This window comes from Caenorhabditis briggsae (genome assembly GCF_000004555.2).
Source record: "Caenorhabditis briggsae complete genome, chrII, whole genome shotgun sequence".
Taxonomy (NCBI): domain Eukaryota; kingdom Metazoa; phylum Nematoda; class Chromadorea; order Rhabditida; family Rhabditidae; genus Caenorhabditis; species Caenorhabditis briggsae.
Window position 1 is genome coordinate 6,623,307 of NC_013486.2, and position 24,653 is coordinate 6,647,959.

General features: G+C 38.7%; 7 protein-coding genes across 7 annotated transcripts; 3 read left to right on the forward strand and 4 right to left on the reverse strand.

The window, feature by feature from the left end:
- Positions 1-1,048: 1,048 nt before the first annotated feature.
- Cbr-ostb-1 lies at positions 1,049-2,740 on the forward strand (the record flags this gene model as incomplete). The annotated part of the gene is made up of 4 exons (XM_002631394.1): positions 1,049-1,181; positions 1,244-1,740; positions 1,954-2,478; positions 2,558-2,740. The coding sequence occupies 4 exons, from the start codon at positions 1,049-1,051 to the stop codon at positions 2,738-2,740; spliced, it is 1,338 nt and encodes a 445-aa protein (XP_002631440.1).
- Positions 2,741-3,633: 893 nt separating this feature from the next.
- On the forward strand, positions 3,634-3,687 carry CBG25549 (the record flags this gene model as incomplete). Its single annotated transcript, XM_045242204.1, has 1 exon — positions 3,634-3,687. One exon carries the CDS (start codon positions 3,634-3,636, stop codon positions 3,685-3,687), a length of 54 nt encoding a protein of 17 aa, XP_045098088.1.
- A 213-nt stretch (positions 3,688-3,900) lies between these two features.
- CBG03301 lies at positions 3,901-6,631 on the reverse strand (the record flags this gene model as incomplete). Its single annotated transcript, XM_045242205.1, has 11 exons — positions 3,901-3,945; positions 3,996-4,265; positions 4,316-4,423; positions 4,475-4,737; positions 4,786-5,438; positions 5,492-5,791; positions 5,840-5,947; positions 5,994-6,079; positions 6,127-6,270; positions 6,318-6,398; positions 6,566-6,631. 11 exons carry the CDS (start codon positions 6,629-6,631, stop codon positions 3,901-3,903), a joined length of 2,124 nt encoding a protein of 707 aa, XP_045092072.1.
- A 930-nt stretch (positions 6,632-7,561) lies between these two features.
- On the reverse strand, positions 7,562-9,953 carry CBG03300 (the record flags this gene model as incomplete). Its single annotated transcript, XM_045242206.1, has 11 exons — positions 7,562-7,698; positions 7,745-7,830; positions 7,878-8,060; positions 8,116-8,264; positions 8,313-8,516; positions 8,563-8,659; positions 8,699-8,808; positions 8,860-9,002; positions 9,054-9,238; positions 9,286-9,379; positions 9,431-9,953. The coding sequence occupies 11 exons, from the start codon at positions 9,951-9,953 to the stop codon at positions 7,562-7,564; spliced, it is 1,911 nt and encodes a 636-aa protein (XP_045092073.1).
- A 498-nt stretch (positions 9,954-10,451) lies between these two features.
- Positions 10,452-14,039, reverse strand: CBG03299 (the record flags this gene model as incomplete). Its single annotated transcript, XM_045242207.1, has 13 exons — positions 10,452-10,603; positions 10,679-10,738; positions 10,784-11,195; positions 11,243-11,692; positions 11,752-11,853; positions 11,900-12,025; positions 12,069-12,291; positions 12,337-12,497; positions 12,542-12,655; positions 12,702-12,827; positions 12,865-12,999; positions 13,046-13,914; positions 13,958-14,039. The coding sequence occupies 13 exons, from the start codon at positions 14,037-14,039 to the stop codon at positions 10,452-10,454; spliced, it is 3,012 nt and encodes a 1,003-aa protein (XP_045092074.1).
- Positions 14,040-14,694: 655 nt separating this feature from the next.
- On the reverse strand, positions 14,695-15,589 carry Cbr-vha-4 (the record flags this gene model as incomplete). The annotated part of the gene is made up of 4 exons (XM_002631390.1): positions 14,695-14,985; positions 15,108-15,255; positions 15,303-15,435; positions 15,517-15,589. 4 exons carry the CDS (start codon positions 15,587-15,589, stop codon positions 14,695-14,697), a joined length of 645 nt encoding a protein of 214 aa, XP_002631436.1.
- Positions 15,590-16,617: 1,028 nt separating this feature from the next.
- On the forward strand, positions 16,618-18,294 carry CBG03297 (the record flags this gene model as incomplete). The annotated part of the gene is made up of 6 exons (XM_002631389.1): positions 16,618-16,735; positions 16,782-16,858; positions 16,907-17,190; positions 17,234-17,786; positions 17,831-17,896; positions 17,941-18,294. 6 exons carry the CDS (start codon positions 16,618-16,620, stop codon positions 18,292-18,294), a joined length of 1,452 nt encoding a protein of 483 aa, XP_002631435.1.
- Between the last annotated feature and the right edge of the window lie 6,359 nt (positions 18,295-24,653).

Genomic DNA, 24,653 nt, shown 5'->3' on the forward strand with positions numbered 1-24,653 from the left:
ATTTGTTTTTTTTTGTCGATTTGTTTGAAAAAGTACAGTTTTTTTTTCATATTTTTTTGACTACTCGCCAAATGTGCATTGCAGTCCACAATTCCACGAAAACTGCCGAAACGCGATGTAAAAGCGCCAGAAAGATGGGGATACAGAAACTAGGACCAGATAATTCGTAATAGACAGTAGTAGTTTTCATTAATTTTTAATAAAACTGGTTTTTTGTTGACATGAGTTTGCTCTCAAAATCATCTCTTAATGTCGCCGGTCGACCCTCTTGCTGTTTTTGAAGGTATCATCATGTTGCGATAATCCAAGGATTTGTTTTCTTCGGCAGGCTCAAAATGTAATAGTACATCTATTGCATTCTGTGGATACAAGCTCCAATAAACAAATCTTCCTTATTAATAAAACGCTAGAGGCGTCTGTCCGTCCTCGTGTCCGTCTGTAGACTTTTGAAAAAATTGAAAAATACATATATATTTACGTGACCCTTTTATTTAGAAAAAGTGAGAAACGAAGATTTGAAAAAAATAGATGGAATCGCGCCGAAGGCTCACCAGCTTGCTGGTCAATCAATAAAACTATGAGAAACTGTACTTTTTCAAACAAATCGACAAAAAAACAAGCAAAATAGTGCAGTTTATACCAAAATATCTTCCAGTTGAAAACTACAAAATTTTTAATTGATGTACCCTAAGAACTTGTCGATGTACCCTGGGATCCTTTCTCCGATGTACCCTCAGAACCAACGCCAGATGTACCCCTTGAACCTACCTCCCAGATGTACCCTAAGAACTGATGTACCCTCTGATCCAATGTACCCTAAGAACTCGATGTACCCTTGGATACTGAGCCGAACAGAAGAACTTCTTTACAAAAAACATTGTGGAGTCTCACCTTGTGCTTATCTTCCAAAAAGATACGGTGCGAATTACGTGCAATTTGACGTCGTGGTGTTTGCACCCTCAAAAATTGTTCGAATTTGACGTGGCAGAAACTGCTCATTTTCCGTCCGGTTGATTAACTCTTGTCTTAAAAAATCCTATATTTCAGAATGAGGTGGTTACCTACAGTCCTGTTACTTGTGTCTGTCATAATCGACCAGTCCTGCGCCGATCGGGTTCTCGTTTTAGGAGAAACTGCGGCAATCAAGGATTCGCACTCTCAATTTCTGAATTCCATCAAAGGTAGGGATTTTTCTGCTTCACTCAAAGAAATGAAAAAATGTATCAAACAACATGATTTTCAGAACGAGGTCATGAATTGACTATCCGTACCGCCGATGACTCTCAACTTGCTCTGTTCAAACATGGACAGCTGATTTTCGATCATCTTTTTGTTCTTGCTCCCGGAGTTCAAGTTTTTGGAGGTTCTCTTACCCCATCAGAGATTTCCAAATTTGTCGATGAAGGAGGAAACGTGCTTGTAGCCGCCGATTCCAACATTGGCGACGCTCTTCGTGAACTCGCGGTGGAACATGGATTCGAATTCGATGAGGCTGGAACTTCAGTGATCGATCATCACAATTACGATCAATCTCTCGATCCTGGAGATCACACCACCGTCGTTGTTGGCAAAGATCAACTTATCAGCGCTGAGTTGATTGTTGGAAACTCTGCAAAGCTTGGACCAGTTATTTTCAAGGGAATTGGTTTGGTGGCTGGAAAAACCAACAATCTCGCTTTGAGCATCGTGAAAGCTTCAGGAACTGCATACTCGTTTGATCCAAAAGCTACTCGGGTGGTGGTAAGAATTTCTTTATTTGTTCGCGATATTATGTCAGTGCGAAAAAAATTTTGTAGGAAAAACATCGATAACCGCAGGTCCCTGAAATAGGAAAATACCGAAATTATTCTCCCAACATGAACGTTTTTGATGCCACCGGAGTTTTTCCTCCACTGCTTTAAAACATAATAAATATAAAACTATCAATTCCGACAATAAATGTCACTATTGCAGAATCCATCAATTGCTGGATCACGAACTCTTCTTGTCGGAGGTCTCCAATCTCGTAACAATGCTAGAATTGTCTTCTCTGGAAGTACTGACTTGTTCTCTAATGCTTTCTTCTCTGCCCAAACCAACTCTGTGAATCCTGCTGTCGGCGCAGCTGCTTCTGGAAACGCTGAACTAGCTAGTGCCATCGCTAAATGGGTTATGAAGGAGAGCGGAGTACTTCGTGTCAAATCGGTGAACCATCATAAGAAAGGAGAGACTATGCCACCCGCAGAAGACTACTTCATCGCTGAAGACGTTGTTTACACTATCGAGATTGAGGAGCTCAAAAATGGAAAGTGGGTGCCATTCCACGGAAAAGATGTGCAGCTAGAGTTTGTTCGTGTCGATCCCTTCGTGAGAGCTACGCTTAAAAACAACAACGGACGTCTATCCGCCGCCTTCAAACTTCCGGACGTTCTCGGAGTCTTCAAATTCCTTGTAGACTACAGAAGAGTCGGATACACTCATGTTTATGACGTCCTACAGGTAATTACCGAATCGTATGAAAACATTCCACGATTCTATCAATGTAACTCGTCAATTCAATTGAAAAATCTCATTTTAGGTCTCCGTGCGCCCTCTTTGGCATACGCAGTACGAACGCTTCATCCGTTCTGCCTACCCATATTATGCTTCTTCGTTCTCTATGATGGCTGGTCTCGTGTTGTTCTCGATTGTCTACCTCTACCACAAGGACACTCCAGTAAAGGGAGCCAAAGTTCTGGATTCTGAGAAGAAGAAGAATTAGAATAGAAAACAAGTATTCCTTTAAAAGTTTTGCCTTCTCAACTGGTGTTTTCCTTCAATTGTTTTCTTGTTTGATTGCATTGCTTTTAATTTATTGTTGTCCCCACATTTAGGTGATCTGAATTGCTTTCCCGTCTCCCACCAAAGTTCTTTAATTTATTCCTATTCCCTGACAGGTTGTTGTAAAGAATATGTAAGTTTTGTGATAATAATATTCATTCAAGAAATCCATTCGATTCATAAGGATCTTTTTTATTAGCGTTTTGCTATTCAAAAAAATGTTCAGAAGAGTATGGTAAAGATTCGAAGTCTACAAGAATATTTTCAGGTGGAAAGTATTTGAATCTACACTTATTACTGTTGTCTATATTCAATGCACGTTGCGGCCGAAAATTTACTCAAAATCGCATCGTCGGTCGAACAGCGAAAACAAGAAATTGATGCGTGCGCCTTTAAAACCGTACCTCGGACGATTTTTTATTTTGGGCCTTATTTGGCTGTTTTTCTATTTTCTAAGGGAAATAAATTGAAGATTTATAAGAATTAGACAAAATTAGACAGAAAAAAACGAAAAAATAAGAGAAAAAGGCAAAAATTCAATAAATGTTGAGGTACTGTTTAAAGGCGCGTGTAATAATTTGAAAAACCCTAGTGTTCTCTCTGTGGGAGCTAAGCTCCGCCCACCGTAGTTTTCTCGGCCGCAACGTGCATTGATTTTGGACAAGAGTAATATCAAAAAAGAAGGATTCTGGGTGATTCTAAACCGAGTATGTTACATTGAAATGAGCAAGTACTTATGGTACCAATGTAAGAATGAGGAAAGAATAGAAACCAACCAATTCCTAGCCTATGACAGAGTGCACTAAGGAACAAAAAAACGTAATGAAACTGATAATGTACGAAAGATTGCTGATCTACCGATGTCTATTCACACTCGGGGGTTCTTAATCGGGTCTATAAAATTGTGGCAAAACACACAACCTAAAAACATGGCAGCTGAAATAAAGAAAAACTAACTAACTAAGAACTAATCTATCTAAAAAGGGAAAACAAAGAAAAATTATAAATGATAAAAAATTTAACATCAGTTTCATAACAGGGGTGCTATACCTAGACTGAGCCAGGGAGGTATCAAGCTATAAAAAAGCTAATTCAAATCTATTAAAATCTGCTGTTGACGTCGTTGAAGTTGGAGAGTCCGAGGAACTGAAATGAAATAATTGACAGTTGATAAGAACGAAATTTCAAAAGGGTACCTCATCAAAGACGTTATCATCAAATGAACCACCAAAGTCGGCGTTCAAATCCATCCCGCACAGCGGATCGCTAAAGTTTTCAGGCAGGTTGGCAGCCAGAATGCCATCAATATTCGAGGTGATTCCAGAAGCTTCTTCTCCCCCACACAGTATCTCATCATCCGTCCTATGAAGATCAAAAAGGTCTTCTGGCTTGAACTCTTCAAATTCATCTTTCAGAATACTTTGGGTCGCAAGAGCATCTTCATCGTCCATTTCAATTTTGACCTTCTGAAACAATACAACTTTACTTTTGTAGAAGATCCGAAACCGGAACTAACGCTCTCGTCGTATTCTTCATTGCCTACATTCAAATCGATATCCTGAAGTTGTCCGCCGTTAAAGCGAATCGGCACAGCCGTCTTCAATGCGATTGCATCTAATTCTTTCTGAAAACTTCGTAGAATTCAGAACAACATAATAATTGAATTCGGGGTTACCTTGATGTTCATTCCAGTGTATGGCACCCTTCGAATTCCGTTAACTGGAGGTTTCATTGGTGACACTAAAAAATAATTTGGTACAAAACGTTTAATTTCAACTGGATTACAGTATGAATTGGCAATCGATGATCCGTGATCCCGGGAACTAATCCCGTTATACATAGCTACATCCCGATGATATTGCTCAAACCAAATAGGCATTTGCTCTATCAGTCCACTGTCGGTGACAAGACGGAATCGTCCAGCAGAGCCGATATAGCCTAGTAATATATTTTTTGAGAATCTTATTGGGAGATAATTTGACTTACTGCGAAGCGTTTCAATATTTCCTAATACATCGATTCCTTCATTGACAGCGTCCACAAGAAGTCCAATTGATGCCAACTCATTTGGCTCTAAAACCATTCTTGTGTGATCGATTTCGTGTCCACTGTGATGAAGACATCCTTCGATTTGAAGTTCTGACACTGTCGGATTTTGTTTGATCTTCAAGTAAGCCATGCAGTTTCGTCCGCATTTTATTGATGGTCGTGGCGGTCGAACGTATTTCTTGTTCGGACGTTCTTTCTGATCACCACTTCTGGAGCATGTCAAATAGTGAACCTGAAGACCACGTCCCCATTTCTTCGATCCCGATGAGACAACGAACTCGACAGCATGAGTTTCGCGAAGAGAGTCCAACCAGGACTGGAGCATTTCTCTATTAGCGAAAGTTCTCTTGACTAGAGGAGCTTCGATGCCGTGTGAATCGTACATATGACGGAGAAGAAGAGGACGAGAGTAAGCGAACGTGTCACATTCACTACATTTCACTCCTTTTGGTTTCGGCTGTACGAGCTGAACTTTCATGGTTTCGCCAGATTTTTCATACATCGATGATTGTTTTTGACCATGTATTGACATATGTTTCTTCATTGACATCTCGTTTGTACCTCGCCAGTAACAATCTTGATGAGGACACCTGGAATAGAATCATTAACTGTCTAGAATCAAAGCTATAAAACTCATGCGAACCTATTTCCAGGTAACCGATTCCTTTGGAGCATGTTGTAGTTCGGTGGTTTCATTGAAGAACACGGCTGTATCAGTGGGCCGGAAGACTTCAGATACGGGTCTGGAGATTCTGATTTTGGAGATTTGTCGGCATTGAATCCATCGCCAGTCAGTTCATCTGCGCCTAGATCAGCAACTTCATCATCTACTTCTTCTTCAATCATAACCTCTCCTCCCATTGACATACACGCAGGAACGGTTGTGAAATGTTGTTTTGGTGCTTCTTGAGCTGGCACATACATATTCCCGTTCGGTCGATTTCTGTAAATCAGTCAATAGATGAAGTACGTTAAGTAACACAAGTCTTACTCATCAAATTTTCCAAAATCCTGTTTCGGCAAGCGATACACATATTTTGGAGCGCTTCCACTAGTGTCCAGAGTTACACTTCCTGCTGACATTGATGTTGCATGATACCTGTAAAAACTCATTTCTGAACTGAATTTACCGTTTTTGAGCTCACGAAGGCGTTCGTATAGAAGTGTTTATCGTAGTAAGTCTTCCTGATATTCCACTTGTTTTCAGCCCGCCGTTTCTACGAATATAGATCTGAAATTTCTTATTTTCAAAAATCTTTTCAAAAAACAAGTCCTTACGATTTTCCCACTTTCGTAATTTTCCTTCATCTTTTTTATATAATCTGGTGGTGGAAATGTGACTCCCGAACTACTTGTCATTGACTTCTGTACACCATCAGAGACTAGAAGACGACGACGAGGAGTAACCGACATGATGGAATACTCTGTAAGTCGGGGTTTCTCTTTAAATTGCAACAGTCAAAATATACTTTGTATGTAGTCGGTAATCTTTTGATAACCTTTCCCTGCTGCGACCGGAATCCGATGGACGATGCGATTGATGATGGTCCCTGGAAACAAACAAAAATCAGAAAATCTCTTTCTTTTTTTCGACTTTTGGGGTGCTAGACAAATTAATCATTTGATAATACATCTAACAGCTCGAGAGATCCGAATTTCAGATTTTTTTTTGGTTTTCAGTGAATGAGTACCGTCCCGAAATTCAAAAAAACCGTACCTGTACGGGTGAATGAAAATCATTTCCGTATGAATCGCTGTACACGGACGCCTGGTAGCGCAGCATGTGAATTACCTAAAAGTTACAGTTATTCCGAGAGTCACAAAAATAGCATTTTCAATCAGAGAGGGAAAAAATAGAACTTGAAACAAGATGGGCTTGATTAGTCAATCATTGGATTAGCACACATAGGAAATTTGTCTAAATCGAAGAGGGAAATATGGGTATTCTCACAAAAAGTAGTTAATACTCGAATCTATTTCAGACAATTTTTATTATGCTTGTTTTCCACTTTTGTGATGAATAAAGGCGAAGAAACACAGATGATCTTTGGTTTTGGTTTTTTTCTATTATCTTTTCCTCTAAGGTGAATTGGAACATTAGTCAGGTGCTTACATAGATTATTATCAGACTTAAAGTTCGAGTAATCAGTGTGCTCTGAAATACGCTTCAAAAATTCCTGGCCTAAATTTGCTTCAATTTCTCCAATTTTTTATTTTTTCATATTGTTTTTAATAAAACTGAGAATCGTCGACGAGCAATCGGCTGGCTCAAATGGCACACGACAAGTCGATGGCTCGGCGAGCTCTCTGCAACAGTTGTCAAGTCCGCTCCGCAAAAAAGTGAATTGTCGTAGAATGTGGCGAAGCGGTACGTGATGCACACTTTGCCTTCCACCGTAGTTTCCGCAATCCTACCGGTTGTGTTTGTTCAAAGAAGAAAAAGGATGAACAGCATTTACTTTGAAATACATCGCAAAAAACATCGCAAATCACAACAAAGGCAGAAAAATATGATACAGAAAGTGACAAGCAACACTGGAAAGTACAATTTCTCTATTCTCCTCGGGAAATGATAAAGAAAAAAATATGAGAGAACCAATAAATAGGTTGAAGAGAAAAACATATTGGTCCCTTTGGCAAAGTATTGAGCAAAATGTAAGCTTCGAAAGCAAGATCAATTACGAACTTTTGGTTATTCAATGATCTAAATATTTTATTTTTTTGGTTCGATTCTACGAAGTTCATAAAGTCCGCATTCATCTTGATTGAAATCGATAAGAGCTAAAGATTGCATTTTTGTTGAAGCAGCAAGCGGATCCCAAGACGATGCTGCCCATGATGCGGATTTTCCTGAAATTTAGAGCTCTGGTTGTCATTTTCAAAACGGTATCCAAACCTCTCCCGAAAACAGCAAATTCGATGGCGACTGCAGATAAAACGAAAAATAGGAACATGGCCACTTTCATCCATTCAGCCAATTTACTAGAAAAATGCAAATAAAAAAATGATTACTAAACATATGAACTTACTTTTCCGTTATTGAATATGTGACAACCATTGGAATAATGGTGAATGCCAGTCCGAATGGGATCGCACACATCGCGAAGATCTGTTCCGCAAAAACTCTTCCTACAACAGTCAAACTTCGGCCAAATCCAGTGACGATGGCTAATGCAAACGGTAGCATCGAAATGAGGAGCAAGGACAAAAGTCTGGAATATTTAGTTGTACTAGTTGTACTTGTAAGAAATCTCTCTAAAAACAAACCCTGCTTTGGTTTGAAGGTGACCAACTAGAATTATGGCTACTATCAGAACTGCGGCGATTGCAAAAGCCAAAGTGTTCAAGATTCGAATCATTTTGGTGGATGGCTGGAAGAGAAGATTCAATGATGCGAATATGGCACAAGCGATCGGCTGAAAGAAATACTCTTGATTAATTTTTGAATATATTTTTAGCATTACGAGTAGCATAAACGGTAGACAGCTATGCATTCCAAGACCTTCCACAATGAAGATATCAGGTGAGGCCAGAAAAGACGGAAGATATGTTGCAACGAATGCGGTTGTTGAGAAAAGACCGAAGGCTGCTGCCCAGATGCTCCATGCGGATAGTGATTTCAAAAGTGATGTATAGGCATCAGATAAAGCACGATTTGAATGAAGTTCCTGAACTATTCTTTTCTTTTTTCGATCTAATAAATATACTGATTACCTTCACTTTTCCAGCGACAATCCGATTTAGTTCAACACCACTGACCCATGGATGTTCTTGTGGACGATCGCGGTAAAAAATAGCCCAACTAAAATTTCTTATTCTTGGTTTCCTGGTTCTGTACTTTTTAACTCACACAATAGTCAGAAAAGCTAGAACGGCACATTGAATGTAATGAGCATGTTCGTGTGCTACCTCCAATGCATTCAAGTAGTTTATAATGGGAAATGCCACGACAGGTCCAATCTAAATCACAAAACTAAAGATTGTGCAAAACTTTACAATTGAGTTCCTTACCGAAAGAAACATGAGCATGACCGTGAGGAACAGAAGCTGTTCATTCAGTGGTCCCCATTGAATCAACAAGCTGCCCATGGTGGGAAAAACGGCTGAGAACAGGACTCCTTGGAAAAACCGAATGACAGTTAGTACGAAATATGCTGAAATAAAAACAAAATTGACTTCAACAGAGTGAGGCAAAGGCAACTCACATCGTTTTTGGAAATACAGGAAAACAAGAATCGACATGGAAGCTTGGCACATGCAAGTTGTGAAAACTTTCCGGACACCATACTTTTTAGTTAAGTTTATAGTCAAAAAGCTTCCTAATATGATTCCAATTCCAGGCGAAGCATACAACAATCCTCTTCTCAGACGTATGGAAAGCGGCTCTGCTCTGAAAATAACTTTTGAAAATCAACTGTTCTTTTGGATAATCGTTACTTTTTTTCAAAAAATTCCTGTTGAACTTTTTCTGGTGGGCTTTCCAGTTTGCCTTCTTCGGCATCTCGTAACTTTTTCAATGACCTTTGGACTTCTAAAAAATTCAACTATGAAGAATGGGAATCAAATGAGGAATGGGAAATACCTCCAGCGACGACATCGTCTGTAGTCGTTTCAATTCGTGTCGTTGTTGCTCTTTCCACTTTGGTCGTCGTCGTTTCTGGACTATTCGTAATGAAGATTGGTACTGGTTTCTCCGTTTTCTTGGTTGTTGGAGCTTGTGTTGTAGTTACGGGAGCCGGTTTTTCGGTAGGTGGAAGGATAGGATGACCTTCGTCTTCATCTTCAGTTGATTGATCAAATCTTACAACTTTTGAAGGAACTCTTCTATCCGCCAAATCTCGTTTTAAACGATCGTATCCTGAAATTATGAGATAAACTATTATATAAAGGGATACGGGAAACCAACCTTTATAAGAGCTTCCGTGTAAGGAATCCAGACCTGGAGCGGGCCTCAGTTCGATTTCTGGGTCCAATATAGCTACAAGATTGAAAACTAACAGTGTTGAGTACAGAGCGGCGACGCAGAATGTGGTTAGGATTAAAATCGGGAGCCTGACGTTGTTGGTGAAACAGCAGCAACCTGCTGCAGGACGACCTCCTGCCATGGCATCTACCTGACACTAACCAATTTCTTCGATTCTACACAAAATTTCGCAAATGAATAAAAAAGGTTAGAGTGGTTGTGAAACAGCAATATTTGGAAACATTGATTATGTACTTTGCTAATAATTAATGAGTCAGAAAACTCTATAGAAAAAAAACTTCAATCTGATTTTGAAATATATTTTTCAAATAACCGCACTGTTTGATTAGATTTATAAACTGAAAACTGAAAATAAGGCATAATCAGGTCGTGAAACAAAAAATATAAAAAAACGAGAAGACTAGCCCCGTTGTCCACGAGGAGTACACGGGAACCCAAGAAGCCGGCATTTCGGAGCATCGTTTGCAACTATTTCAGCCGAAGAAGACCAAATTTTATGAACTTTTCTTCACAAAAGTTATGAAAGAGTACCCAATTTATTATCACCGATCTATCAAAATTTCTGGCATAGAAACACAAAAATTGATGCAATAAAAAATACGTTATTTACGATATCTTTTCAATAGAATGCAATGTTTTTTAGACCACGACCCATATTACTGGCACGATCCACATTCCGCATCGCGATAATTGTGGCCTTCCGATCTGTATACGGAACGACGCGCCATTCTCGAACAACCGTAATATTCGTACCTCGGACACAGATCGAACCTGAAGATATGGAAAATTTCTATAATCCGTCACGACGGCTTTTCTGTACGTCGAGATTTACTCTCGATGTCATACCGTGAGCGTTGACCATAACTTGCTGAAGATTGTCCATTGGATAGGCATCAGAAATTGTTCCTGGAAAACCGATATTTAGAATTTCCGATTTTTAAAAATTCTAACCTTCATTTGTGTCAATTCTAAACAAGATGAATCCAACCCGCATGTAGAGAATGTCCGAAACTCCCGTAATTTCCATATCAGTTGAAGATTTAGGAGAGAAGTACTGAGAAATTGCAGATAGATCCATATCGAGATGTCTCCAGTCAGAGCTTGATAAAAAGCTAGCACTATCAGAACTATTGATTATTCTAGAAGAGATCATTCCATCTGATGTGGCACACCATAGTTTATCCGTTTGTAAATGAATACATGAGATCGAGGAATCTACGAGTATCTGAACTAGAAATTTGATAAAGTAGATGATGAACTCGTATACCTCTGTCCAGCTAGTACCAGTGAAATTCTCTCTAGTTACTCCGTTTCTTTTCAGAATGTGGCCATCTTTAGTGAGAGCAACAACATTTATTGTTCCCTGTAACAAAATAAAATAATATTTCAGGATCCGATGTCTTGGCATGCCTCAGACGAAGACTTTTTAGCTAACCGAACCAATTTAATAGGAGGCGCATCTACATGACACCAGGGTGATTTGTTTGAGTCGAAGCGAGCCTTCCTGGTCCACAGACGTCTTCGAACTTTTCCATTTCTATTTTCGCAGTATTCATAAACGCCATCTATTTCCTTCGAATATTCCCATTCTCCCTCTTCTTCTAGATGCCAAGTCGGATCTACCCAACTCCAATTTGGAGAAGGTAACGAAGAGAACGATGGAGGACATGGTCTTCCGTCACACATCCAAGCAGATATTCCTTTATGTGATCCTTGAAAAGAAATGAATCCTCGAAATACCGCATGTTTCTGATACTCAAACATTTTCAAAGTACGTTCATCAGTCATCCTATAGTCGTGTACAGTATCATGAGCATTGAGTGGTTGGTAGCGACTGCTCAGTGCATATAATGATCCAGACTGTAAAATAATAAGAAAGACTTTCATAGAAAGTGTTAGAAAGCTGAAAGAGACGGTACCTCAGTGACTGCCCATACACTTCCATTACCTCCACAATCAATTTTATCTAAGACTCCATCGCCAACTACAAGACCCCGGCTTTCTCCAAGATTGACTCTTTTCTCAAATCAAGGTATTGTTCGATACAGTTTTGGGATTTTCAACTACCTCAAACTTGCTTTCTTGGCTTAACTCCTCTAAACAATGCCAACGAACATCGCCTTCAGTACTAACAGACCACATGCTCTCTCCAAAAGAACTTCGAGTTGAAGACCAAATCGATTCCCGAATGATCTGAAAAACAGTTAAAGTGATTCTTCTTATCCTGATGACATACATTTTCCACGTTCGCTTGAAAAGTGCGTCGTGCTTTCTCATCTGTGAATGCAAAACATTCAAATACAGATTGAGATCCCGTGAAGACGTAGAGAAGATATTTTTGAGGAAGACGTTGAAAACAAGGTTGAACGTATTTGATTTTTGAGTATTCCATAGACCTTGGATCCAATTTTTCTCCGGATATTTCGACAGTTTTACCAGTTAGAAGTACATTAACACTTCTAAAAATTTACATATTTAGAAGGAATTCTTTGTGGTTTAATTACCGAAAAGCATCTCCTCGCTTAATCTGACATCGAATATGTTTGACTGGACTTTTGTTACCATTCAGAGTTTCATTTTCTTCTGGAGAATTGAGAACAATTTCTGATGCGTTATTCATAGCAGACCAAGATCGGCACGTGGTCTCTTCTAACTGCTCTAATATCTGAAACAAATTTTGTTGAGAATTTTTAGATTCAGCTGAGATACCTTTAATCGCCAATCCGCTTTTCTAAACTGAAGAAGTTCCATTTTCGATTGAAGACTTGACGATGATGTGATGTATTCTGGGATTTGAGAGAAGGATGTGGATCCACAATGAATCTAAAAACAGTTCTTGCTATTTTAATTCAAGTAATTTCAATCTTACTGCAATCCATCTTTGATCTCTCGGCTCTCCCCGATCAACAATTTTTTCAAACCGTTTTCCAGATGGTTCGTGGGCATCGATTCCTGTTCTGATTTCGATTTTCTCACGAGTCGAAATACAAAACACCTGGAGATAATGTTAAAATTTAAATTTAATTTTGAACAAAAACCTGATCATATTTCGAAACTGAAATTCTAGAAACTCCACCTTGTGTCACCAATTGATATCCCTCAGAAGTGACGTTTTTCATAGTGTGTTCTTTAAGTTTCTCATCGATTTCTAGTCGTGTGAACCATACCTAAAGTTTATTTATTCAGTGGAAATCATGGTACCAATGTTCTTACACATCCATCAGCAGTGATACACCACATGGTTTTCGTTCCAATGGCTGCACAAATAACAGCTTTGTTCTTCGGTGTCGGTAAACTTTGCCATGATAATCCTATTGGATTTTTACGAGTGATGCCTTTGCGATGATACATCTTTCCGTCCCACGTGATAGCTACGAGCGTTGCAAGAGAAGCGGATGCGGATATCAACGTGACGTCGTCGGATTCGGAATTTTTGTAAACGATTCTCGGGATGATCTCCCAACCACGTCCCCCTGGACAGCTAGATTCGATGCCTACTCTTCTATAAATATCTCCATCACTTCCAAGAGCAAAAAGAAGTGTTTCTCCTTCTCCCATCACATCAGTTCCTCCAATCGCCAATTCTGTGAACATCCTAGATTCGTCGTTCGACATTTCTATCCATTTATCGTGAGAGGTGTATCTCATATGTCTCTTCAGTACTCTTCGCCTAACCAAATGATACATTCGGCATTGTTTGTCCCATTTTGGTGCTAAAAACGACAAAGAATACTGCCACCCTTCTTTGTCAAATTTTCGAGGATCTAGGTATGGAGACCATTTATCTTCCCAACTCCATCCAGGATCAACTTCATTCAAGTTTAAATCTTTAGCAATTATTCCAGTTTGATCAGAATATTGTGGTCGATCAATGAAGAATGTTCCCCTCCAAATACCAATCCATCTCTGATTATTGTATATCTCGATGTTTTTTCTGATTGCAACATGAGTTGGCATCACTAAAATGAGCAGCTTTCCAGACCGATCGATCGCAAATGCTGCAGCAGAAGATGCCACGATGGTACAGATTGGCGAGCCGTCTGAAGATGGAATTTCTTGCCAATCGACATCACTTGTACATCCTGAACGAAAAGTTTACTCTAAATTTTCCAATTTCAAGATTACTAGGATCCGAAGGAACTGGTATGCGACACGGGATCCCAGTGGCTGAAACTGTCCAGATATTGTCGTAACCGACGACGAACATCTGTCGAGTCGAGGTCAGGACGAGGGCGTAGAGCCAAGGCACAGAATAGTGTAAAGTAAGCTTGCAAAGCGATGGGCGGAGCGTCGGTGGGGGGAGGCGGGAATCAAAGTACGCAAACACCGAGTCTCACTTTTTTTATTCCGACAATACTGAACCCCAAGGAATTATATTTCTAGTTATTGGTCTTACTTTATTGGATACTTTAGATATACTCCGACGGCATCTGCGATTAGATTGTGCAGTGTAACTCTTTTTTTATTCGTGATAGTTAAGGTTCGCCACTACGAAGATCTTGCTTTCACTAGGCATCAGCCAAAGACTGTTTGGTTTATTAACAGAAAAAGGTTTTGCATGGGAAAAAATGGAGAAGAAAGGGAGCAGCAAAGGGAAATAAAATAAAATTTTGTCATGAGAGACAAACATTGAGAAAACACAATCAAAACAAAATGTATTGAGAAAATTCAATCAATTTTACAAGAAAAAAAGGGGAATGTGTTATGAAATCACCGACAAATAGTGTGTGAGAGAAAGATTGACAGAAAATTTACATTCGTTTTTATAGAAGAGCGATGGAAAAATATTGTGCTCTAAACAACTAGATTGAGAATGTCACTAATTTTTGGATGGAACAGAGAACTGATTGAAGGATGCTGATTTACTTGTTTCCGAACGACGCCTTGTTGGTTTGAACAATTCCGATGATCATTCCGAAGAGGCCAATGGCGGAGGCGAAAATTTCGATAATAAGAATTTTGACGAAAAGTGCGGGGTTGGCAGCATCAGCAATAGCGGCTCCAGAACCGACGATTCCGACAGCAAGACCGCAAACAAGATTGGACAGTCCCACGGTAAGTCCTCCTCCGAAAATCATGTAACCAGCAGCAAGATTGCGGGCAAGGATGGTCGCTCCATCAGCATCGTTGGTAAGATCTTCACGACGGAACTCCTGTAATCACGAACTTTTAGTTGCTTTGCGAATTTATTGGCGATTCAGAGAGAACAGCGTTTCTAATTTGATTTTTTTCAGAAAAAATTACAAGAATACAGAGGAAAATTTTTCAAACTCACAGCAAGCTTTCCGACGAAGACGAAAGCCATGATGATACCGAAAATAGCGACGGCTTCACAGAAAATGATGGAGACCAGATTCTTCGTTCTGATTCTTGGGGCCTTTACTCCTCCTCCGAGAATAGATGATCCAGTTGTGAAGATTCCCCTATGAAGAGAATAATGAAAAACGTACTAGAATTAAGAAGGCATTACCATCCGGCTCCGAGGACGGATAAAGAGAGCGAGAATCCGATACCGAGACCAGCCCACATATGAGGTGAAGTAGATGTCAAGAACCATGCAATATCGAATCTGTGTCCTTGACCACTGAGCATATAGAACAACCCTGCAAAGTTTCAGATATCACAGTTGTCACAATCAATAATTAAAAATAGAAATTATCCAAAAATTAAAAAAAAAGATTTACCTGTTCCGACAATAATCAGGGTTGTGATTACCGTTAAGGTAGCAGTCGTCTTAAGAATTGCTCCGGCCGCCATTACCTGTTAGAAATTTATTTACAGAGACGATTAAAATGAAAGGAGGGGAGGTCAGTAAGATAAATCGATATGATTTCACTATGTAAAGCAAAAACGAAGAAGGAAAAGGCAAAGAACATTGATTTTCAGCTTGGTCACCTCGAAAATACATTTTCCATTTATCGACGAAAGAGTGGTTTTCGGTCGAGCGAGCGCGGAAACCAGGCCACGGTCTCATTCGGCCACGGCCTTTTGCGCGAGAAAACGGCGCGCTTTCGAAAAAAGAAGAAATAGAGAGGAGAAGAGAAACGGTGATAAATAGTATATGCAGACAGAAATACTGCCATATTCAAAAGAAAAGAAGACATGTGATTTGAAAAATCTTTTTTCAAGTCGCCAATAATATAATGGAATGATGGAATATGAATTATATAGCCAGAACGTGCGAAAAAGTGAAAAGTTGAAAGATAAAAATTCAGCCAAAAATGATCGGAACGGAATTCCGAAAATTCCAACCATTTTCGGAATATTCCCGATTTTTTTTTCGAAATCAGAGATTTTTGGACTACCGAATGACAAAGGCGCACGCAAAGATATAGCTTGGGGGCTCCGAGACGAATTACTTTTTTAAAATCAGTTTGTCAACTCTTCACCAACTTTTTGCGCTTTTGTGATGAAAGTGGGATTTCTACTTTAAAATTTTGATTGTTAAAAATTCCGAACATCCCTGATGTCCAACGAAGCATGCACCGGTCTCGAAACGAAAACGTAATGTGAGCTGAATTATTTTCTAAAATTTACATGCGCCTTCAATACCGTAACCAGCAACAATGCCCGCTCTCGACAAAGCCCGCGCTTCACACTCGACGAAACATTTTCATGCGGACAAAACCGCTGTTTCTGTTCATTGCTGTCCCGTGCGAAGCTTCTTTTTGCAGAAAAGTAGAGAGAGAGACAACCGTTCTCGTCAGATTTCCAAAGCTATTCTTGTCGTTTTCAAAAAAAAGGATTTCAACCCGTAATGCGTTCTCTTTTTTCAGAGTCTCAATATGCGGCTTACCGTTCTTGGAAGCAACCTTACCGCTCGGCACTTTGTGAAGTATCTTTCTAGCGAACATCCATCAGTTCAGATTTCACTTTGGACATACGATGAGGCTCAGTATCCCGGTAAATATCATTTTATTTTATTTCCTCTATGAATATAACGGTTCAGAGTTCGATAATATCGCTACCTGTCTTCGTTATCACGGGATCAAAATGTTACCTAACGCCCTTCTCTGCGCGGATGCGGTATATTCACTACCAGTTTTCTACAAACAGCAGAAGAACTTGTTTTAGGTGGTCAATCTCCACGAATGCACAGACTTCTCCATGCTTCCCGATGTTGGCAAACTTCAACTCCATAATGTTGAAGTCGTTCGTTCGCTTCTTTTCCATTGCAATTTTCCTCTGATCCATCTCTCGACGCCATTTTTGCAATGTTCCCATCGTTGGCCAAATGTCTATGAGCCTGAACGGGATCCGGTAGTCTTCAGACCACAATGGCCATTTCCGGAATATTGTGCGAGCAAGTATGAAGCTGAGCAACTCGTAAAATCTGCATCAAATGACTGTTACATTGTGTGAGTTAACAGTTGCAAACAACAAAAACCAAATTCTCTTCAGGAGAAGTGTTCCGACTTACGGTGAAGGTGACAACTGCTCGATTCTCACCGATTTGATCTATCTTTCCAATGATGGGACTGTTGTTCCTCTTGGGGATAATGACGGACATATGCAGATGGCGTACGCTGGAAACGTTTCCGTTGCATTATGGTCTGCAGTTTGTAGACTTCTTTCTCAATCGACTTGCACGGATCTGAACGTATCATACGAAGAGGAGCTCAATGATATCCTTTCTTCAGCCGAGAACTCTTTCCGTTATCAGCAGGAAAACGAGAAATTGACTGATGGTATCAAGCCAGGGCTTTACGCCATCAAAGAGGAGGACGAAAATCTGGAAGGGTATCGTGCTCGTCATAATACCGTTCGCACGAGTTTTGATGGCGATTGTGACTGGAAAAAAGGATGTGAGGAAACTGAAGAGGGAGATGTGTTTGGTGATGATAAAGTTCTTCAAGAAAACGATGGAGCAGCTGTGCAGGAAAATGCGGAAACCACTTATTTCTCCATTATCAAAGATTCAACTTCCACTGTTCAGAATCAGCGTATTTTTGAGGTATTCCAAGAATTCTACATAGCTTTTCAGCTCTAATATTTCAGATCTTTCTGATCAACGATGATACTCCAAAGAAGACAATTTACAATACATTCGAGCAGCTTCTATATGTGAGGTAATAGTAATTCATACAAGAAACATATTTGTATTTCAGAACAGCAAGCGTCTCCGTTCTGCGACACAGCTCTCGTTCATCCCGTTGTACTACATCTATCTGCTGATTTCCATGATCATTCAGTTCGCAATCAAACTGATTGGTCCACTCCGATTCGCCACTATGCTCCCGAATCCTTCATTCCTGTACTTCTACTTCCACCACTGGACATTCTTCAACTCGACGAAAAGCCTCCTGATGCTCGGGTACAAGCCACAGCTTGGATTCAAGGAAAGTGTATCTAAGTGTGCTCAACATTATCGCGAACTTCGCAAGAAAGATGTTGAAATCTTCTCCTGGCAGAACTCGATGATTTACCCAGAAGCATCTAACACGACTATCGCTGTTCGTTGATTTCCATTTAACTAGATTCGGGTCAATTTTGTCCCAATGTAAATAATGATAAGTAAGTTTCCCATATTGCACGATATAAATGTTGAATAAAGTTTCAAATCTTGAACTGTAAACACACAAGGTTTTCATGTATTCACAAATTTAAAAAGTTTATCCTCGTTATGAGAACTCTGAGATCTAGAGAGCGAAATGCAATTCCTTCGATCACTTCCCGTTCCACTTCAAAATTACTTGTCTTATCGCAATGTCCCGGTAGATAAAGTGCTCCAAACAAGGAGAGGCAGGCAGCTCTTATCAAAACACGAAAATTTGCATAAGTGTTCGGCGAGCAGGAAAAAGAGATCCAAGTTTGAACACCACCTTTCCGAAGAAGAAGAGGGGCATTCAAAGTGCCCCCGACGCAGGCGAGCTCCTTCTCGTTGAATCAATAAGTAGCTGTGCGTCGTTTTGGAGCCTTCGTCCCATCGATTCTCGGCTCCCTTTTCTGCGTCTCTCGTTTGTGAAAAGAACATTCTTGAAAACTTCTTCTTTTTCGTCTTCTTTTTCTTCTTCTTCTCCATTTCGCAACCCCTCCTCCGTTTTTGGTCTTTAGGTTTCCTTCTCGGAGTTTCTAAGTACGTCTAAACTTCCTTTTTGACTCAGGAGTCAGGAAAGAACGAGAAGATTGGGAAGAAGAGCATTCCTCTTCTTATTCTTCTAAATGTCTTTTTTGTTCATATCTTTTTATTTGGTTGTTGTTCGTGTTGTGAGTGAGTGCGAATCTGAGTATTTTATTCTTGTTGTAAAATTATTTGAATTTTTCCAAATAAATCCTTCAGTGTAGTTCCAGGGATGTTCGGAATGGCCTTTTCGAAAGGTCGAAAATTCTGAATTTGAAAATTTCCGATTTTCGGAATCTAGGAATTATCCGATTTTCAAATATTCTAAATTACGGATTTTCGGAATATTCCGTTTTTGAAAATTTCCAAAATTTGGCAAAAAATTCTGAAAACGCAAAAAATTCAAAGTATTCAGTCCGCAAGCAATTTTTCTCGACAAACCGTAGTCCAAAAATCTCTAATTCCAAAAAAAACTCCGGTAAAATCCCGATCGGAATTTGATTCTGAAAAAAAGATTCAGAAATATTCCGGTCGGAGTTCCGTTCCGAACATCTCTGGTAGTTTCCTAACTGATAGCCAGCGATTTTTTATGAAAAAATTGTTTATTTTGCAATTATTTACTGTACTCGTATTTCTGAGAAGGGGGTTTCGGATAATCTGATTCATTGTATCAAACGCTTCATATATCAGAAAAAATAATATTAAATTTCATCAGTCATAAGATCATGGGGTGAACCGTGATGTCATATGTATGTATAAACACAGTTTTTGAAAAAAAAACACAGTTTAAACACAGTTTTTGAAAAAAAAAGAGTCATTCAAAATATCGAGTCTGAAAAAGAGCGCTAGATAGTTTTCCTAATTATGTTTCCTTTCCTCTCTTTTTCTTTCTACTTTTCTTTTGACGACGTTTCTTCAAACGACATCTTCCGTTTCCATGCAGCAGCACTCATTAACTCCACACTCTGCGTTTCAATTCAATTCCTTTATTTCTCTTTCTCTTGTTTTATTCTTCTAGCAATTTCCATGGGAGCACGCCCATAAACAGGGGACCACTTGCCTTCGAATGCTTCTATTCTCCTTCTTCTTCTTTTTCTTCTTTTTCGGGTTCTATACCTCTCCTTCCTCTTCTCCTCTCATTTCTAAATACGTCGTCCACCTGTTCTGAATACTTAAAAACGCATTAAATAGGTCAGTTCAATTGACATATAAGGTATCCAGCTGTGCTGGCGGATTTGTGTTGTTTTGTTCACTTCAAGTAGTATGTGATTTCATTTCTAGATGTTATGATTAATTGAAAATTTCCGTTCAGGAAAAACAAATTTAAGAATTCGTAAACATTTTAGGTCTTGAGTGTTGTAAGCATTTCAGAATTTGTTCGAACTTTTTGGGTGTCGTATTTTGAACTGTTAGCTTCACATCAAGCAGGACCCATTTGGAAAAACCTCAACTTCTTCAAAATTCAGAAATCGCGGGTTACTGTAGTTGATGGGTCAATCACCACTCAAATCTAGAAGGAGGATTACTGTAGAAGAAGCGTCGGCAATTCAATCACCCACACAATTAAAAAGGAGAAAATGGACGAGGACTACGGTAGGTTATATGGGCTCTTTGCATGACATTTTTTGTGGTGAAAATTGCAGTGAGATATAAATTAAAAAAAAACATAATTGAAAGTCATATTAGTAGGAATTCGGACTTCGCGTCACTTCGAAACCGCGACACTTCGAAACCAGCCATTTCGAAGCCGGTCATTTCGAAACCTAGGTAATTCAGGCGAATGGACGAACTACAGACTACAAAAACAATTTTAGGGTTCTCAAATGTGCTTTTTCTGATAGAAAAATACTGAAACTTTAAAAATTCCCAAAAATTTTTTTGAAAAAATTAATTTTGGATTTTTTCCGAATTTCCAAATGTGTTCCATCAGAAAAAGTATATCTGAAAATCATCAAATCTGAATTCAAAATTTCGAACAAAAAGAATATAAAGAAACAATTCAAAATCTTTCGTCTGCTCAGGTAAATTGGAAAACCATTCTGAGCAACATTTGAGCAATTCTGAAACCTTTTCAAGCAAAAAGTCCACGATTAAACTTTTTCAAGCCACAATCAAACTTTTCAAACTTTTCTAAGCAACTTGTAAACTTTATCCAGCTGCGCTCGAAACTGAAACTTTTTAAAGCCTCAGTAAAACCTTTTTCAGTCATATTTAAACTGTTCAAACCTTTTTGAGCCTTATTAAAACTTTTTATGCCTTTTCGAAATATTTATTCTGTTTTTTAAAAATTATTTTACCTATTTTTGTTTTATTTTTACCATCTTTTAATTTTTTGTTCGTTTCCATATGTTTGAAAGTCGTTATTTGAGAGAAGATCCAAATCACAATCTCATGGAATCATAATCTATTGCTCAAGAACTACATATCATCGGAAAAACGTCACGATGAATCATTGAATGGGAATTCAAACCTGCCGTCAGAACGGAGTAATTTATCCTACGGTTCATCAGTTTTAGTAAAAAATGAATTTATTTATCATAATTTCAGACAAGGAGAAACTTCAATCTTCCGAAGCGACAATTTGGAAAATCGTGTTACACCAATATGAGGAAGACTAGATCATGATCGCGATCACATGAACCCGCTCCAAAGACACTATCGAAACTACGTATGAATCAGGAGAGAACGCCTTCCATAACAGTGAGTTCTAGCTCTTAATATCTATTTCTGAAAATTTGAATATCTCCAGGAGGATATGATATCGGGCTGATAACAACGGGGATGCGCTCTGAGGTCCGGAGATGTTTCGGGATCGAGATTCCACTTCAGTTTAAATTTTCTTGTTTTTTTTTGTTAATTTCTTTTTCTCTAATGAATGTATTTTCTGAAAATCCGTCTTCAAAAGAATCAATAGTTTGAACCTTTAGTAGAAACGATAAAACCTTTTTAGCAGTAAAACAACTTTTTTAAGCAACGAATAAACCTTTTTAAGTATCAAAAAAACTTTTCTAAGCCTTTCTTTAACTTATTCAAGCAACGAGTAAACCTTTTTAAGCGACAGTAAAACTATTATTAGCACTTTCAAACTTTTTCGAGCAATGGATAAACTTTTCTAAGCAACAACGAAACTATTCTAAGCCCTTTATAAACTTTTTCAGCCGTGGCTAATCGGGCACCTTTTTTAGTTTAATCGTGGCTTGCTTATGGCTCAGAAAGGTTTTCCGAACTACCTGAGTGTGTTTGACCTTTCCTCCTAATTTGAGAACCCCATAATTAGTAGAATTGGTTTCCGCGCCATGTCATTAGAGTGTAACCTGTCGATTTGAATTTCAAACTCAACCCATCCAATTCCATCATTTTTACTCTAAAATTGTGCCGATTAAGTGCCACAACAAAAAAACAGAGACACCGACCAGTGTGCCGAGACCGGCATTCCGGTTTTGAAAAGATAATTCCAATGTGTGTATCTCTCTTTTCTCTCTCTCTTTTTCTCACTCGTTGTGCTCTCAAGAACCCTTGAATACTTGATTTTTTGATGATGCGAAAATTGTTCTCCGTGTGTTTTTTTTTCTATATTTTTTCATAAAAATTTTTTGCACAAAGTCTATTCTGGATTCCAGTTGGGCCAAATAGTGATGGAGTGTTGTTAGTGTACCATTGTTGTATTGGGGAAAAAAATCAGTGACTGAGCTTCAAACTCAGAAATTATCCCACGATTCACATCTGGTAACCAAGACAACCTTTTTCTTTCCACCTGCTCAATTCTCTCTATTCTCCTTGAATTGCCCTATTCTCTTCTCCTTCTGCTTCTTCATCCCTTATTTTCTTTCTGGGACGGTTGTTGTTTACGAGAACTCTCATGCATTTCGCAATTTCCTCTCTTTTCCCCTCATCATTTTGTGCTTCCACACATCTCTTCGGTTTTTTTTCGGAAACAAAAAAATGACTCAGATGACGCCTTCTTGGGTCATGCCATAACTTTGTTATATGTTTACATGTCCGAGGGATGGAGGTCGCCAATTCTTCTTCTTCTTTTTTTGCGACTTCGGTGGCTACTATTACGTTCTGTTTGAATTAGGATTCTGGGATTTATTCTTACACATCGTGTACTTTTAGCTTATTTTAACAACTTTTGTAACTACCGTAAACTCTCTCATAGAGCGCCCCTCAAACCGTCAACTTCGAGCCCATATATCTCGGTTCTTGTTAAAGATATCAAAAAGTAGTCTATTAACAACGTTTTATTGATATTATGGTAATTATTATGTTAGTTGACCACTTTTTGATATCTTTAACAGGAACAGAGATAAATTGGCTCAAAGTTAAAAGTGAGGGAGCCCTTATATTACAGGTTTTACGTTATACGGCATGTTTCCTGTAAAAGATATCAAAAAAGTGTCAAATGATACAATGTTTTTGATATCATGATAAACAATTTATCAGTTTACAAATTTTCGAATCTTTGATAAGAACCTAGATAAATTGGCTCAAAGTTGAAAGTTGGGGGTGGCGTCCTATTAGATTGTTGACGGTAGATACTAAAGAAAAATTTGTAATCCTGCGTTCGGATAATTAAATAATGTTTGAATAGCTACAGTAATCCAAATCATGCTCATCCTTGTATTTGAATGTTTCACAACCGCATAATCTGCTCTTATCCATTGCCGCTTTCCATGTCCATTAAACAATTCCATCTGCTGCCACCATTTTAGTTCAAATTTGCATATAGCGAGTATATGATCCTCTCCTTCCACACGTCGTCCTTCTGTCGGGGGGTCGCTTCTCATCTCGCATGTTCATCCGACCATAATCTTTCTGCGTTTCCCACGATCACACACTCTATCGCTTCTTCCATCCATCCTCTTCTCCTTCATCACTCACTTTCACACCGTTTTGACAACACGCGAACAAGAAAGAAAGAATAAGACCGAAATTTCTTTTTTCCTCATTTTTCCCGAAAGATTCCTCCTGAATCTTTATTTTTCTGCTTCTCGGTTTACCTGAAATTCAGTACACCTCGCTGAATTCATTACTGATTTTATCGCTTTTCCTCGCTATTAACTTCTTTTTGAGAACGCAAAAAGACAATTAAATCCAAGGTTGATATTCCAAGAGAAACCGATCTCGATGATTCCCAATTTTTATTTCCCTCTATTCCTTTTTAATGCCTCTCTAGAAAAGTAGACTGTGAACAGTTAAAAAGTCCATAACTGCCCAAAAATAATGTTTTGCTATAATCCTCTTATTCTCTTTAACCGGCATGGAATGTTCCAGCGATTTTCGAAAGTTGACACAGATCCCTGTCCCGCCATATGATACTGCTGTTAAAAAGTAAACAAGAGCGAAAAAAAAGGAAGAATTTAGGTCTCTCACGTGATAAACATAAAAGCACAAAACATTGTGCCTAGAACTTTTCGCACCTGTTTTGAAGACACTTTTCTAATGTATTTTTCTAGTGTAGCATGAAAAAAATGTTTACAAATTTTTTAATTCTAAATGAAAGTATTATAACTTGTTTCTCTTGTGTATTTGGACAAATATGTATAATCTTGATCGCACTTTTCTTTTTCTTTTCTCCTCAATTTCTAATCCGCTCATCCATCCTTTCGCATCAGTTTTCGCTTGCTTTCCTTTTTTCAGTTTTATTGATTTCCCTTATTTACTGTAAAACGTTTATTTTAAAGGCCCCATTAGGTCGGCCCTTCTGATACAGGTTATACTGTGCAAGCAGCATAGCATAAAAAATTAGCTCTGTATGGT